This window comes from Lissotriton vulgaris, chromosome 5 (assembly GCF_964263255.1).
Source record: "Lissotriton vulgaris chromosome 5, aLisVul1.2, whole genome shotgun sequence".
Classification (NCBI taxonomy): domain Eukaryota; kingdom Metazoa; phylum Chordata; class Amphibia; order Caudata; family Salamandridae; genus Lissotriton; species Lissotriton vulgaris.
In genome coordinates, this window is record NC_141693.1 from 1,995,388,161 (window position 1) to 1,995,406,141 (window position 17,981).

The 17,981-nt window shown below is 47.8% G+C and overlaps 1 protein-coding gene and 1 pseudogene across 1 annotated transcript in view; both read right to left on the reverse strand.

The window, feature by feature from the left end:
* Window positions 1–17,981, reverse strand: part of CFAP77 (cilia and flagella associated protein 77) — a 932,628-nt gene that overhangs the window by 326,831 nt on the left and 587,816 nt on the right. The window contains exon 3 of the mRNA XM_086924762.1: window positions 15,099–15,321. Coding sequence (XP_086780888.1) covers window positions 15,099–15,321 — 223 coding nt within the window. The remainder of the gene's footprint in view (window positions 1–15,098; window positions 15,322–17,981) is intronic.
* On the reverse strand, window positions 5,643–7,005 carry LOC147717983 (uncharacterized; annotated as a pseudogene).

The window sequence follows — 17,981 nt, forward strand, 5'->3', positions numbered from 1 at the left end:
TGACAAAAGAGGAGTGAATCCAGTGGACCCTGCAGAAGAATCTTAGACAAGTGACAAAAGAGGAGTGAATCCAGTGGGCACTGCAGAAGAATCGTAGACAAGTAAGTGACAAAAGAGGAGTGAATCCAGTGGGCTCTGCAAAAGAATCTTAGACAAGTGACAAAAGAGGAGTGAATCCAGTGGACCCTGCAGAAGAATCTTAGACAAGTGACAAAAGAGGAGTGAATCCAGTGGACCCTGCAGAAGAATCTTAGACAAGTGACAAAAGAGGAGTGAATCCAGTGGGCACTGCAGAAGAATCTTAGACAAGTGACAAAAGAGGAGTGAATCCAGTGGACCCTGCAGAAGAATCTTAGACAAGTGACAAAAGAGGAGTGAATCCAGTGGACCCTGCAGAAGAATCTTAGACAAGTGACAAAAGAGGAGTGAATCCAGTGGGCACTGCAGAAGAATCGTAGACAAGTAAGTGACAAAAGAGGAGTGAATCCAGTGGGCTCTGCAAAAGAATCTTAGACAAGCAACAATGGAGGAGTGAATCCAGTGGACTCTGTAGAAGAATCTTAGACAAGTAACAATGGAGGAGTGAATCCAGTGAACTCTGTAGAAGAATCGTAGACAAGTAAGTGACAAAAGAGGAGTGAATCCAGTGGGCACTGCAGAAAAATATTAGAAAACTAACAATGGAGGAGTGAATCTAGTGGACTCTGCAGAAGAATCTTAGACAAGTGACAAAAGAGGAGTGAATCCAGAGGACCCTGCAGAAGAATCTTAGACAAGTAACAATGGAGGAGTGCATCTAGTGGACACTGCAGAGGAGTCTAAGACAAGTGACAAAAGAGGAGTGAATCCAGAGAACACTGAAGAGGAGTCTATGACAAGTAACAATGGAGGAGTGAATGCAGAGGACCCTGCAGACGAATCTTAGACAAGTAACAATGAAGGAGTGCATCTAGTGGACTCTGCAGACGAATCTTAGACAAGTAACAATGGAGGAGTGAATCCAGTGGGCACTGCAGAAGAATCGTAGACAAGTAAGTGACAAAAGAGGAGTGAATCCAGTGGGCTCTGCAAAAGAATCTTAGACAAGCAACAATGGAGGAGTGAATCCAGTGGACTCTGTAGAAGAATCTTAGACAAGTAACAATGGAGGAGTGAATCCAGTGAACTCTGTAGAAGAATCGTAGACAAGTAAGTGACAAAAGAGGAGTGAATCCAGTGGGCACTGCAGAAAAATATTAGAAAACTAACAATGGAAGAGGGAATTCAGTAGACACTGCAGAAGAATCTTAGACAAGTAACAATGGAGGAGTGATTCCAGAGGGCACTGCAGAAGAATCGTAGACAAGTAAGTGACAAAAGAGGAGTGAATCCAGTGGGCACTGCAGAAAAATATTAGAAAACTAACAATGGAAGAGGGAATTCAGTAGACACTGCAGAAGAATCTTAGACACGTGACAAAAGAGGAGTGAATCCAGTGGACCCTGCAGAAGAATCTTAGATAAGTAACAATGGAGGAGTGAATCCAGTGGGCACTGCAGAAGAATCGTAGACAAGTAAGTGACAAAAGAGGAGTGAATCCAGTGGGCACTGCAGAAAAATATTAGAAAACTAACAATGGAAGAGGGAATTCAGTAGACACTGCAGAAGAATCTTAGATAAGTAACAATGGAGACGTGAATCCAGTGGACCCTGCAGAAGAATCTTAGACAAGTAACAATGGAGGAGTGAATCCAGTGGGCACTGCAGAACAATCTTAGAAAACTAACAATGGAAGAGTGAATCCAGTGGACACCGAAGAGGAGTCTAAGACAAGTAACAATGGAGGAGTGAATCCAGAGGACACTGAAGAGGAGTCTAAGACAAGTTACAATAGAGTAGTGAATCCAGTGGACACTGCAGAGGAGTCTAAGACAAGTGACAACGGAGGAGTGAATCCAGTGGACTCTGCACGAGAATCTTAGTCACGTGACAAAAGAGGAGTCAGTGAATCCAGTGGACTCTCCAGAAGAATCTTAGACAAGTGACAAAGGAGGAGTGAATCCAGTGGACTCTGCAGAACAATCTTAGACAAGTGACAAAAGAGGAGTGAATTCAGTGGGCACTGCAGAACAATCTTAGAAAACTAACAATGGAAGAGTGAATCCAGAGGACACTGATGAGGAGTCTAAGGCAAGTAACAATGGAGGAGTGAATCCAGAGGACACTGAAGAGGAGTCTAAGACAAGTAACAATAGAGGAGTGAATCCAGTGGACACTGAAGAGGAGTCTAAGACAAGTAACAATAGAGGAGTGAATCCAGTGGACACTGAAGAGGAGTCTAAGACAAGTAACAATAGAGGAGTGAATCCAGTGGACACTGAAGAGGAGTCTAAGACAAGTAACAATGGAGGAGTGAATCCAGAGGACACTCTAGAGGAGTCTAAGACAAGTAACAACAGAGGAGTGAATCCAGAGGACACTGAAGAGGAGTCTTAGACAAGTAACAACAGAGGAGTGAATCCAGAGGACACTGCTGAGGAGTCTAAGAAAAGTAACAATAGAGGAGTGAATCCAGAGGAAACTGAAGAGGAGTCTAAGACAAGTAACAACAGAGGAGTGAATCCAATGGACACTGCTGAGGAGTCTAAGACAAGTAACAACAGAGGAGTGAATCCAGAGGACACTGCTGAGGAGTCTAAGGCAAGTAACAATGGAGGAGTGAATCCAGAGGACACTGAAGAGGAGTCTAAGACAAGTAACAATAGAGCAGTGAATCCAGTGGACACTGAAGAGGAGTCTAAGACAAGTAACAATGGAGGAGTGAATCCAGAGGACACTGAAGATGAGTCTAAGACAAGTAACAACAGAGGAGTGAATCCAGAGGACCCTGAAGAGGAGTCTTAGACAAGTAACAACAGAGGAGTGAATCCAGAGGACACTGCTGAGGAGTCTAAGGCAAGTAACAATGGAGGAGTGAATCCAGTGGACACTGAAGAGGAGTCTAAGACAAGTAACAATGGAGGAGTGAATCCAGAGGACACTGAAGATGAGTCTAAGACAAGTAACAACAGAGGAGTGAATCCAGAGGACCCTGAAGAGGAGTCTTAGACAAGTAACAACAGAGGAGTGAATCCAGAGGACACCTCTGAGGAGTCTAAGGCAAGTAACAATAGAGGAGTGAATCCAGAGGAAACTGAAGAGGAGTCTAAGACAAGTAACAACAGAGGAGTGAATCCAGAGGACACTGCTGAGGAGTCTAAGGCAAGTAACAATAGAGGAGTGAATCCAGAGGAAACTGAAGAGGAGTCTAAGACAAGTAACAATAGAGGAGTGAATCCAATGGACACTGCTGAGGAGTCTAAGACAAGTAACAACAGAGGGGTGAATCCAGAGGACACTGAAGAGGAGTCTTAGACAAGTAACAATAGAGGAGTGAATCCAGAGGACACTGCTGAGGAGTCTAAGAAAAGTAACAATAGAGGAGTGAATCCAGAGGACACTGAAGAGGAGTCTAAGAAAAGTAACAACAGAGGAGTGAATCCAGAGGACACTGAAGAGGAGTCTAAGACAAGTAACAATGGAGGGGTAAATCCAGAGGACACTGCTGAGGAGTCTAAGACAAGTAACAATGGAGGAGTTAATCCAGAGGACTCTGAAGAGGAGTCTAAGACAAGTAACAATAGAGGAGTGAATCCAATGGACACTGCTGAGGAGTCTAAGACAAGTAACAACAGAGGAGTAAATCCAGAGGACACTGAAGAGGAGTCTAAGACAAGTAACAATAGAGGAGTGAATCCAATGGACACTGCTGAGGAGTCTAAGACAAGTAACAACAGCGGAGTGAATCCAGAGGACACTGAAGAGGAGTCTTAGACAAGTAACAATAGAGGAGTGAATCCAGAGCATACTGAAGAGGAGTCTAAGAAAAGTAACAACAGAGGAGTGAATCCAGAGGACACTGAAGAGGAGTCTAAGAAAAGTAACAATAGAGGAGTGAATCCAGAGGACACTGAAGAGGAGTCTTAGACAAGTAAAAATAGAGGAGTGAATCCAGAGGACACTGCTGAGGAGTCTAAGAAAAGTAACAATAGAGGAGTGAATCCAGAGGACACTGAAGAGGAGTCTAAAACAAGTAACAATGGAGGAGTGAATCCAGTGGACACTGAAGAAGCGTCTAAGACAAGTAACAATGGAACTATGAATCCAGAGGACACTGAAGAGGAGTCTAAGACAAGTAACAATGAAGGAGTGAATCCAGTGGACACTGAAGAGGCGTCTAAGACAAAAACAATGGAAGAGTGAATCCAGTGGACACTGCAGCAGAGTATTAGACAAGTAACAATGGAGGAGTGAATCCAGAGCACATTGCAGACAAATCTTAGACAAGTAACAATGCAGTAGACCCGCAGAGGAGTCTTAGACAAGTAACAACAGAGGAGTGAATCCAGAGGACACTGAAGAGGAGTCTTAGACAAGTAACAATAGAGGAGTGAATCCAGAGCATACTGAAGAGGAGTCTAAGAAAAGTAACAACAGAGGAGTGAATCCAGAGGACACTGAAGAGGAGTCTAAGAAAAGTAACAATAGAGGAGTGAATCCAGAGGACACTGAAGAGGAGTCTTAGACAAGTAAAAATAGAGGAGTGAATCCAGAGGACACTGCTGAGGAGTCTAAGAAAAGTAACAATAGAGGAGTGAATCCAGAGGACACTGAAGAGGAGTCTAAAACAAGTAACAATGGAGGAGTGAATCCAGTGGACACTGAAGAAGCGTCTAAGACAAGTAACAATGGAACTATGAATCCAGAGGACACTGAAGAGGAGTCTAAGACAAGTAACAATGAAGGAGTGAATCCAGTGGACACTGAAGAGGCGTCTAAGACAAAAACAATGGAAGAGTGAATCCAGTGGACACTGCAGCAGAGTATTAGACAAGTAACAATGGAGGAGTGAATCCAGAGCACATTGCAGACAAATCTTAGACAAGTAACAATGCAGTAGACCCGCAGAGGAGTCTTAGACAAGTAACAATGGAGGAGTGAATCCAGAGGACACTGAAGAGGAGTCTAAGACAAGTAACAATGGAGATGTGAATCCAGTGGACACTGCAGAACAATCTTAGAAAACTAACAATGGAAGAGTGAATCCAGAGGACACTGAAGAGGAGTCTTAGACAAGTAACAACAGAGGAGTGAATCCAGAGGACACTGCTGAGGAGTCTAAGAAAAGTAACAATAGAGGAGTGAATCCAGAGGACACTGAAGAGGAGTCTAAGACAAGTAACAATGGAGGAGTAAATCCAGAGGAAACTGAAGAGGAGTCTAAGACAAGTAACAATGGAGGAGTGAATCCAGAGGAAACTGAAGAGGAGTCTAAGACAAGTAACAATGGAGGAGTGAATCCAGAGGACACTGAAGAGGAGTCTAAGACAAGTAACAACAGAGGAGTGAATCCAATGGACACTGAAGAGGAGTCTAAGTCAAGTAACAACGGAGGAGTGAATCCAGTGGACATTGAAGAGGCGTCTAGGACAAAAACAATGGAAGAGTGAATCCAGTGGACACTGCAGCAGAGTATTAGACAAGTAACAATGGAGGAGTGAATCCAGAGCACATTGCAGACGAATCTTAGACAAGTAACAATGCAGTAGACCCGCAGAGGAGTCTTAGACAAGTAACAATGGAGGAGTGAATCCAGAGGACACTGAAGAGGAGTCTAAGACAAGTAACAATGGAGGAGTGAATCCAGTGGACACTGAAGAGGAGTCTAAGACAAGTAACAATGGAGGAGTGAATCCAGTGGACACTGAAGAGGAGTCTAAGACAAGTAACAAAGGAGGAGTGAATCCAGTGGACACTGAAGAGGAGTCTAAGACAAGTAACAATGGAGGAGTGAATCCAGAGGACACTGAAGAGGAGTCTAAGACAAGTAACAATGGAGGAGTGAATCCAGAGGACACTGAAGAGGAGTCTAAGACAAGTAACAATGGAGGAGTGAATCCAGAGGACACTGAAGAGGAGTCTTAGACAAGTAACAATAGAGGAGTGAATCCAGTGGACACTGAAGAGGAGTCTAAGACAAGTAACAAAGGAGGAGTGAATCCAGTGGACATTGCAGAACAATCTTAGAAAACTAACAATGGAAGAGTGAATCCAGAGGACACTGAAGAGGAGTCTAAGACAAGTAACAACAGTGGAGTGAATCCAGAGGACACTGAAGAGGAGTCTTAGACAAGTAACAACAGAGGAGTTAATCCAGAGGACACTGCTGAGGAGTCTAAGAAAAGTAACAATAGAGGAGTGAATCCAGAGGACACTGATGAGGAGTCTAAGACAAGTAACAATGGAGGAGTGAATCCAGTGGACACTGAAGAAGCGTCTAAGACAAAAACAATGGAAGAGTGAATCCAGTGGACACTGAAGAGGCGTCTAAGACAAGTAACAAAGGAGGAGTGAATCCAGTGGACACTGAAGATGAGTCTAAGACAAGTAACAATGGAGGAGTGAATCCAGAGGACACTGAAGAGGAGTCTTAGACAATTAACAAAGGAGGAGTGAATCCAGTGGACACTGAAGAGGAGTCTAAGACAAGTAACAAAGGAGGAGTGAATCTTGTCGACACTGAAGAGGTATCTAAACAAGTAACAATAGAGGAGTGAATCCAGTGGACACTGAAGAGGAGTCTAAGACAAGTAACAAAGGAGGAGTGAATCCAGTGGACACTGAAGAGGAGTCTAAGACAAGTAACAAAGGAGGAGTGAATCCAGTGGACACTGAAGAGGAGTCTAAGACAAGTAACAATGGAGGAGTGAATCCAGAGGACACTGACGAGGAGTCTAAGACAAGTAACAATGGAGGAGTGAATCCAGTGGACACTGAAGAGGAGTCTAAGACAAGTAACAATGGAGGAGTGAATCCTGTGGAGATTGCAGAGGTGTCTAAGACAAGAAACAATGGACAAGTGAATCCAGAGGACACTGCAGAAGGATCATAGACAAGTAACAATGGAGGAGTAAATCTTGAGGACATGGCATAGGCGGATAAGAGAAGTAACAATGGAGGAGTGAATCCAGTGGACACTTCAGAGGCGTCTAAGACAAGTAACAATGGAAGAGTGAATCCAGTGACACTGCAGAGGCGTCTTAGACAAGAAACAAGGGAAGAGTGAATCCAGTGGACCCTGCTGAGGAGTCCTATACAAATAGCACTGGAAGAGCGAATCCAATGGACACTGCAGAGGATTCTTAGACAAATAGCAATGGATGAGTGAATCCATTGGTCAATGAAATGTTTCTTTGGAGAGTGGTCACTCTGATCAGTAGCTGGATATCTACAGTACTTTATAAATCTCTTAGTAGTGATTATGGTGAAGAAGTAAAACAATGAACAACAAAGTGCACGTGATAAGCACTGGAGTAGTGACCATGCTTGGCAAGCTTAATCCTCTGCACCAGTGGCATACCGTTGACCTGCCACCTATGTCTGGCTGCATTTCGAGCCTGGAGCCAGAAACTCCCTGTAGGATTTGAAGGAAGCATGCATACAGCCAGTACGTAACACATGCTGGGGGTCGTAGCTATCCGCTGCTAGTCCAAGGATGCAGTGTTGTACTGGTTCTGAAACTAACACCCTCCCACATTCTCTGTGCTCCTCCACATCTACCAGCAGAGAGTCATGCCAGCTGAGCGAACACTGCTACCCTTTGAATGAAGGAGTATTCAGGGTCATCGGACAACAAAGAGAAAACAAGCTATGACCACTCTCACTGCCCAGTAATGGCCGGTGTAGGAAGGTGGATATCTGACCATATAGTTACCCCAACTTTTTGCTTAGTGTTTTGCTGGTTTTCAACTTAGTTGGCTTGGGATCCTGCTATTCAGGGCCCCAGGCCATCTATCTCCCTATAAAATGGACTCCATGTACTTTAGGTACATACCTGATTGGGTATTGGGTCACCTTTGTGAGCCCCTGTATAGTGTAAGATAGGTCCCCAGGGAATAGGTGAACCCAAGGCCTACCAGGGGCTGCAGCATGTATTATGCCACCCCTGGCTGGCCATCCAAACTGACATCACAGGCTGATCACTCAGCTTGTGTAAGGTGGTGTAATCACCCCTTACTTAGATATAGTATATCTATATCTACCTTATATATAGACACATAGTAACCTATAAGTCACTCCTATGGCAGGCGTTAACAATCCTGGAGGCAGAGTGTTTGGTTTATGTGAGAGGGTGCCCTAGCATGAGCTGAGCCCCTCTGCAGCTTTCGGAACCATCTCCTTATAGCTGTTCTATGATATAGCCATACAATCTACTCTTAAGTGCATTATAATCCTCGTGGTTAATGCTAACTTTGGTTTGGCTTTATCAAAACATGTCGTGTGGTGTGTAAAACACTTTGGAATACTACCCCCCCGCCAATTCTGGCAGCATGGGTAGCATTCCACCCTTCTAGAGGGAAAAGACATGTATGTTCCTGCTTTACTCGGTTAAAGTTAAACTCGAGCCTCAGCATCACAAAATGGATGCTGCTGCCACAGACACAAGTCTGACCTCCTGATGCTGGGGGAAACTCCAGCAAGGGAGGCCTGGACAATAGGTTTCCTGTCGAGGGAGGTGCTAGCACCTCACCAGACAGCCTGTAGTGTACTGGGGCAGGGTGGGTTGAATGGAAAGATGCTTTTCCAGACACTACCTGGGGCACACTAGGTGCTCCATGCATAGCCTGGTTCAAACCAGTTGCTGGGGCACTCCAGCCCGCTCTGGCGCAAAACTGGACAAAGGGAAAGGGGTGTAACCACCCCCTTCCCAGGTCCACCCATAGGAGGGACCTAGCAGGTAATCCAGCCCATTTTTTTAGTATAAAGATAGGATCTGTATCCACAGACTTTAGAATATCCTGGAACGAAACTTTGATACAGAACTCTTGGACCTTCGACGTTCTATTTTGACTAGAAGACTGAAGACATCTCCCTTGTGGTCAAGGAGTGACCACCCTGTGCAAACAGGCACCACCAGAAACTTGCCGGTTTGCTTTCTCGACGCTCTTGCTGGAACCCGAAGACTCAGCGACTCAGGAACTGGACTTCCAAACTTCTCTGACTCAGATTCACAGCCACAGCAAAGCTGAGACCCGTGGCGCACACGAGAGATGTGAGACCGGACACCCTGGACTTCCTGCATTTTGTTAACTGCTCGACTCCCAAGGTACCCTCGCAGTTGTGCATTGGGGTATGAGAAGCCCCAGACCCGAGCGCCATTTGCACCAAAGCTCAGCCCTCCACACTCCACGAGTGCCGCGTGGGGCCTGCTCAATCAATCAATCAATCACGGCATTTGTAAAGCGCGCTTCTCACCCGGGAGGGTCTCAAGGCGCTGGGGGAGAGGGGTAAGTTACTGCTCGAACAGCCAGGTCTTGAGCTTCTTCCTGAAGGAGAGATGGTCTTGGGTACGCCGAAGGTGGGTGGGGAGGGAGTTCCAAGTCTTGGCTGCCAGGTAGGAGAAGGATCTCCTTCCGGCGGTGGCTCTGCGGATGCGTGGTACAGTGGCGAGGGCGTGGCTCGTCGATCGTAGCTGGCGGGTGGGCGTGTAGAAGGTCATGCGGTCGTTGAGGTACTTGGGACCCAGGTCGTGGAGAGCCTTGTGTGCGTGGGTGAGGAGTCTGAACGTGATTCTCTTGCTGACGGGGAGCCAGTGCAGGTCTCTCAGGAGTCCGGAGATATGGCTGTGTCGAGGGATGTCCAGGATGAGTCGTGCGGAGGCGTTCTGGATGCGTTGAAGTCTTTTTTGAAGTTTGGCTGTTGTTCCGGCGTAGAGGGTGTTCCCGTAGTCCAGTCGGCTGGTGACGAGTGCCTGGGTGACGGTCTTCCTGGTTTCAGTGGAGATCCATCTGAAGATCTTGCGGAGCATGCGCAGGGTGTTGAAGCACAAAGATGAGACGGTGTTGACTTGTCTGGTCATCGACAGGGAGGAGTCCAGGATGAAGCCCAGGTTGCATGCGTGGTCTGTTGGTTTGGGAGCGGTGCCCAGGGCTTGGGGCCACCAGGAGTCATCCCAGGCGGAGGGTGATGATTCCAGGATGAGGACTTCTGTCTTGTCTGAGTTCAGCTTAAGGCGGCTGTTCCTCATCCAGTCGGCGACGTCTTTCATCCCTTCATGTAGGTTGGCTCTGGCGGTGGTTGGGTCGTTGGTGAGGGAGAGGTTCAGCTGGGTGTCGTCAGCGTAGGAGATGATGTTGAGGTTGTGTTGGCGTGCGATGGCTGCGAGGGGGCTCATGTAGACGTTGAAGAGGGTTGGACTGAGTGAAATCCTTGTGGTACGCCGCAGATGACTTTGGTGGCCTCGGATCTGAACGGGGGGAGGCGGACTCTCTGGGTTCTTCCGGCGAGGAACGAGATGATCCATTCCAGTGCTTTCTCTCGGATTCCGATGTTGCTGAGGCGCTTCACTAGGGTGCGGTGGCAGACCGTGTCGAACGCCGCAGAGAGGTCCAGGAGGACGAGGGCTGCTGTTTCCCCGTTGTCGATCAGGGTTCTGATGTCGTCGGTGGCTGCGATAAGGGCGGTCTCGGTGCTGTGGTTGGCCCGAAACCCGGACTGCGAGGGGTCGAGAGATCCGTTCGTCTCGAGGAAGGTGGCAAGCTGTCTGTTGACGGTCTTCTCGATGACTTTGGCCGGAAAAGGAAGAAGCGAGATGGGTCGGTAGTTCTTGAGGTCGGTGGGGTCCGCCGTTGGTTTCCTCAGGAGGGCGGTCAGTTCGGCGTGCTGCCAGCTCTCCGGGAAGGTGGCGGTGTGGAAGGAGGAGTTGATGATGTCTCGGAGATGGGGTGCGATGATGGCGTCGGCTTTGTTGAAGACGTGGTGTGGGCAGGGGTCGGTTGGTGATCCGGAGTGGATGGAGTTCATCGTGCGGGTGGTGTCTACGGTGCTGATCGGGGTCCAGTTGCAGAGGGTGGTGGTGGCGGGCGTTGGTTCGGTGGTAGGGTGCGTGGTCTGTGCGTCGAAGCTGTTGTGTATGTCGGCGATCTAGCGGTGGAAGAATGAGGCGAGTGAGTTGCAGAGGTCTTGCGAGGGAGTGATGTTGTTGTTTCCGGCGCTGGGGTTGGAGAACTCTTTGACGATGCTGAAGAGTTCCTTGCTGTCGTGGGTGTTGTTGTCCAGTCGTTCTTTGAGTGCCGTCTTCTTGGTGGCGCGGATCAGCTGATGGTGTTTGCGGGTGGCGTGCTTGAGGGCGGTCCTGTTGTCTGTGGTGTGGTCGAGTCGCCAGGCTTTCTCGAGGGTGCGGCAGTTCTTCTTGGATTCCTTGAGTTCGTCGGTGAACCAGGGGGTTTTCTTGCTGCCGGGTCTGCTGGGAGGGTTTTTTAGTGGTGCGAGGTCATTGGCGCAGGTGGTCAGCCACTTGGTGAGGTTGCTGGCTGCTTCGTTGGGGTCCGTTGTGCTGGTGGGAGTGTTCTGGCTGAGGGAGGCGGTGAGCTGCTCGGCGGTGATCTTGCTCCAGCTCCGGTGGGGAAGCTGTTGCGGGTGGTGGTGGGTCGTAGTTCTTCTGAAGCTGAAGTGGACTCCTGCATTTCAGCTCGACGCGTCTTCCCGGTTGCTAGCCCGCTGGCTAGTTAGCCCTCCGAACACTTCCTTTTGAATTGACACTGCTTGCCTGGTTGCTCCAGGCTTGCTCCAGCTTCTCTCCAAAGGAGAAGCTCCCCAGACCTTGCTGGTTTGACTCGAAGTCAATCTTCACTTCCTGCGTGGGTTGCGTTTGCCAAAGCTTGTTGGGTCCAATCCGGATACCGATGCCTTAGTCAACTAGATCCTTCGTGGGACAGATCGAATCCAGCTCCTGGTCATCGTCGACGCCTCCTGGTCCACGTGGCTGCAGAGATAAGCTTCACTTCTTCACCTGAAATCTCCTCGATATCGCCTGGTTCCTTCCTAGTTACTGGCTAGTGACCCAGACTCTGTCACCTCTGCTTTCAGGTTCATCAGTTCCTCGATCCAGCCTTGGATCCTCCCAGACACTTTTCCTCTGGTCGCCTGCAGCACTTCTTTGCAGATCTCCATAGAAAACATCAACGAAACCCGACACCAAAAGATACCTATGCACCCGGTTTCCCTGGGTGAGGTAACTCGAGTACTCCAGTGCTCCCGTGAGTCTTGACTATCCAAGTGTCCTAGTCTAAAGTGGTTTTGTCGTACTCCGTCCGGAAGTATCCTAAATCTATAACTTCGTAACTTTTACGTTCCCATTATAAGTCAATGGCAACTCGCGACTGTGTTTAGACACTGCACGCGTCTCCCGTGGGTCTCCTACTTCCTAACCTTTGGTCGTTTAGTGTAGCCCCAGCGATTCCCTAGGCTCTAGGCCTATTCACTCTTTCTGTAGTGGCTCTTATATCACTATTTTAGTATATGGTTTGTGAGGCCCCTAGGGCAAAACTGTATTTGTGCAACTTATCGTATGCTATTTAAGTAACTTGCGATGTATTTCGATCTCTGACCTCATAAAGAGTGCAGAGGGTTTGAGTTAGAAATAAATACATATATATTTGATATACACCTTGTGTGGTGTCCTTTCATTTGGCATTCAAGGGATTATAATTGGTAAAACAAACAGCTTCACATGCTCTTTGGAGTATAGCCTAAGACTGCTGGTCCACGCTACCACTAGGATAGCTTGTCTATAAGGTTGACTTTACAACCACCATTAATAAGGGTTGTTTAGACTGGTGCAAGGTGCCCACTAGAATAGTGGACATCACATGCTAGGCTAACTTCTCACAGCCGGGCCTTGAGGAGAAATCTGTCCAGGACTCAGTAACCAAAATGCCTTTGTGATGTCCACAGTAGAGGCTGTGCAGCTTCCTACTCCCGACATGCAATAGGTGTGAGTTGATCAACAGTGGGCTTTGTTACATCCAATGTGATTTGGTGATTATGTTCTGGCAGGCATTCTAGCTGAGAGCTCTGCACATCAGCTGATGATGCATGGAACCTACATGCAGTAACAGAGGTTCTCAAGGATATGAAAGCTCCCATACTTCAGAATCCCATCCTAAGTAAATGTCAGACTGGATTCAGAAAATGTTCTTTAGCCATTTCCATTCACCAGCACCAGGCGATTATGACAGGCCCTGACTCATGCATCTAGCCTTATGGACTGCCTAGCAGCATTTACACTGAGAATATGGTGTTATTCTCTGTCTCCTGCGAAGGAAGTGACATCGGTTACGTTTGTGATGAAGTACCCTGTTGTGGGTTGAAGTAATAACATAAGGTTCATGTGTGGATCCTGAGGTCATGTTGGTTCTTTCCAAAAAGAGAATGGGGTGGGGTGGAGAAATGACTAGTGGAGGGAGCAGAAGCATCATATAGCCGTTGCAATGTCCTTTGAGCAAACTGGAGGATAAACATACATGTCTACAAGGAACGCATGGACGCCATATGTAACAAGTGGCGATGAAGCTGGGATTGGAGCCTCCGCTTGCAAAGCATACATGTCTAAAAGGAATGTGTGGACACCATAAATACCAAGTGGCAACGAGGATGGGATCCGCGCCCACACATGCATACCATACATGTCTACATGGAACGTGTGGACACCACATGTAACAAGTGGTGAGAAGGATAGGATCCGAACCCAGACGTGCAAACCATACATGTCTACAAGAAATGTGTGGGCACCATATGTAACAAGTGGTGAGGAGGATGGGATTGTAGTCTTCACATGCCAGGCAGACATGTCTACAAGAAATGTGTAGACACCATTGTAACAAGTGGCAAGGAGGATAGGATCTGAACCCACGCATGCACACCATACATGTCTACATGGAACGTGTGAACACCATATGTAACAAGTGGCGACGAGGAAAGGATCGGAACCCACGCATGCAAACCATACATGTCTACATGGAACGTATGGACACCTAATGTAACAAGTGGCAAAGAGGATAGAATCTGAACCCACGCATGCAAACCATACATGTCTACATGGAACGTGTGGACACCAAATGTAACAAGTGGCGACGAGGATAGGATCCAAGCTCACGCATGCAAACCATACATGTCTACATGGAACGTATGGACACCTAATGTAACAAGTGGCAAAGAGGATAGGATCTGAACCCACACATACAAACCATAAATGTCTACATGGAACGTATGGACTCTATATGTAACAAGTGCAGACGAGGATAGGATCCGAACCCAGGCATGCAAACCATACATGTCTACATGGAACGTATGGACACTATATGTAACAAGTGGCGACGAGGATAGGATCCGAACCCACGCATGTAAACCATACATGTCTACATGGAACGTATGGACACTATATGTAACAAGTGGAGACGAGGATAGGATCTGAACCCAGGCATGCAAACCATACATGTCTACATGGAACGTATGGACACTATATGTAACAAGTGGAGAAGAGGATAGGATCTGAACCCAGGCATGTAAACCATACATGTCTACATGGAACGTATGGACACTATATGTAACAAGTGGAGACGAGGATAGGATCTGAACCCAGGCATGCAAACCATACATGTCTACATGGAACGTATGGACACTATATGTAACAAGTGGAGAAGAGGATAGGATCTGAACCCAGGCATGCAAACCATACATGTCTACATGGAACGTATGGACGCTATATGTAACAAGTGGCGACAAGGATAGGATCCGAACACACGCATGCAAACCATACATGTCTACATGGAACGTATGGACACTACATGTAACAAGTGGCGACGATGATAGGATCCGAACCCACATGTGCAAAGCATACATGTTTACAAGGAATGTGTGGGCACCATATGTAATCAGTGGCGACGAGGATGGGATCCGAACCCACGCGTGCAAACCATACACATCTACAAGGAATGTGTGGACCCCATATATAACATACCCGCCCATCAAACTCTAAATCAAGCACTTGGACGGGATGGGGTGTAGCTGAGGGACGGCCCAGATGAGGCGTGGTAAGTGAAGGCCAGACATATGACATTGTTGGAGTTTAGACAACAAGAAGGATGGCCTCTTGCTTCTATTCTACTCTTTGTTTGCTGGATGATGCCATTTCACCCTATAGAAATCCCCCATCCACTACCATCCAGACCTTTTCTTACCGAACAGGAATGCCAAAAGTCATGTCCGGTGGCAGCGGGAAGGTGCGGAAGGTGGGAGGGCCTTTGTCGATGAAGCGCTGTCTGTCGTGGGTCTTGCGGTAGTAGTAGTGTTCAATGGGCTTGACGAGCCCTTCTGAGATCGCATCCTGATTCAGAGCGATGAAATCCCGGACCATCTTCCGTGGAAAAACTTTAGACTCGATGGAGTCCCAGTGGCTAATAGCTGGTGGGAAAAAAGAACACAGGAGGACGTGGTTAGAAATGTGGCAAACTATAGGCCGTTGGTTATTATCAAAGCATGGCCAGTCCTGCAGACAGGGATACTGAGGGGACCTAGAGAGAAAGAACCTATATTAGCACAACCTCAATCCTCACCCTCACTTCTCAGCAATCACTTATTATGCCTCATTTCTCATGTCACTCCCCAGCCCACATGACTATCACTCACTCCTCAACCCTCACTCATTCCCTCAATCCTCATCACTCACTCCTCATCCATGGCTCATTCCCCCAATCCTCAGCCCTCACGTATTATGCCTAATTTCTCATGTCACTCCCGTCCCTCATGATCATCTCTCACTCCTCAACCCTCGCTCATTCCTTCAATCCTCATCCCTCACTCCTCAACCTTCGCTCATTCCCTCAATCCTCATCCTTCACGCCTCAGCCCTCACTTACTATGCCTCATTTCCCATGTCACTCCCGTCCCTCACGATCATTCCTCACTCCTCAACCCTCGCTCATTCCCTCAATCCTCATCCCTTACTCCTCAGCCCTCACTTATAATGCCTCATTTCTCATGTCACTCCCCGTCCCTCATCATCCTACCTCACTCCTCAACCATCGCTCATTCCCCCAATCCTCATCCCTCACTCCTAAACCCTCACTTATTATGCCTCATTTCTCATGTCACTCTGTCCCTCACGATCATCCCTCACTCCTTAACCCTCGCTCTTTCCCTCAATCCTCATCCTTCACTCCTCAACCCTCGCTCATTCCCTCAATCCTCATCCCTCACTCCTCAGCCCTCGCATATTCCCTCAATCCTCATCCCTCACTCCTCAGCCCTCACTTATTATGCCTCATTTCTCATTTCACTACCATCCCTCACGATCATCACTCACTTCTCAACCCTTGCTCATTCCCTCAATCCTCATCCCTCACTCCTCAGCCCTTGCACATTCCCTCAATCCTCATCCCTCACTCCTCAGCCCTCACTTATTATGCCTCATATGTCATGTCACTCCCGTCCCTCCCAATCATCACTCACTCCTCAACCCTCGCTCATTCCCTCAAACCTCACCTATCTCTCCGCAGCCCTTACGTATTATGCCTCATTTCTCATGTCACTCCCTGTCCCTCATGATCATTCCTCACTCCTCAACCCTCGCTCATTCCCTCAATCTTCATCCCTCACTCTTCAACCCTCGCTCATTCCCTCAATCTTCGTCCCTCACTCCTCAGCCCTCATTTATTATTCCTCATTTCTCATGTCACTCCCGTCCCTCATGACAAATACTGACTCTTCAATCCTCGCTCATTCCCTCAATCTCATCCCTCACTCCTCGCCCATTCCTCCAATCCTCAGCCCTCACTTATAATGCCTAATTTCTCAAGTCACTCCCGTCCCTCATGACCATCACTCACTCCTCAACCATCGCTCATTCCCTCAATTCTCATCCCTCACTCCTCAGCCCTCACATATTATGCCTCATTTCTTATGTCACTCCCGTCCCTCATGATCATCCCTCACTCCTCAACCATCGCTCATTCCCTCAATCCTCATCCCTCACTCCTCAACTCTCGCTCATTCCCTCAATCCTCATCCCTCACACCTCAGCCCTCACTTATTATGCCTCATTTCCCATGTCACTCCCGTCCCTCACGATCATCCCTCACTCCTCAACCCTCTCTCATTCCCTCAATCCTCAGCCCTCACTTCTAATGCCTAATTTCTCATGTCACTCCCTGTCCCTCACGATCATCACACACTCTTCAACCCTCGCTTATTCCCTCAATCTTCATCCATCACTCCTCAGCCCTCACTTATAATGCCTAATTTCTCATGTCACTCCCTATCCCTTATGATCATCACTCACTCCTCAACCCTCGCTCATTCCCTCAATCTTCATCCCTCACTTCTCAGCCCTCACTTATAATGCCTAATTTCTTATGTCACTCCCGTCCCTCACGGTCATCCCTCACTCCTCAACCTCGCTCATTCCCTCAATCCTCATCCTTCACTCCTCAGCCCTCACTTATTATGCCTCATTTCTAATGTCACTCCCGTCCCTGCCAATCATCACTCACTTCTCAACCCTCGCTCATTCCCTCAAACCTCACCAATCTCTCCTCAGCCCTCACTTATTATGCCTCATTTCACATGTCACTTCCGTCTCTCATGATCATCCCTCACTCCTCAACTTTCGCTCATTCCCTCAATCCTCATCCCTCACTCCTCAGCCCTCACACATTCCCTCAATCCTCATCCCTCACTCCTCAGCCCTCACTTATTATGCCTCATATGTCATGTCACTCCCGTCCCTCCCAATCATCACTCACTCCTCAACCCTCGCTCATTCCCTCAAACCTCACCTATCTCTCCGCAGCCCTCACTTATTATGCCTCATTTCTCATGTCACTTCTGTCCCTCATGATCATCCCTCACTCCTCAACCTTTGCTCATTCCCTCAATCCTTATCCCTCACTCCTCAGCCCTCGCTCATTCCCTCAATCCTCATCTCTCACTCCTCAGCTCTCACTTATTATGCCTCATATGTCATGTCCCTCCCAATCATCACTCACTCCTCAACCCTCGCTCATTCCCTCAAACCTCACCTATCTCTCCGCAGACCTCACTTATTATGCCTCATGTCTATTGTC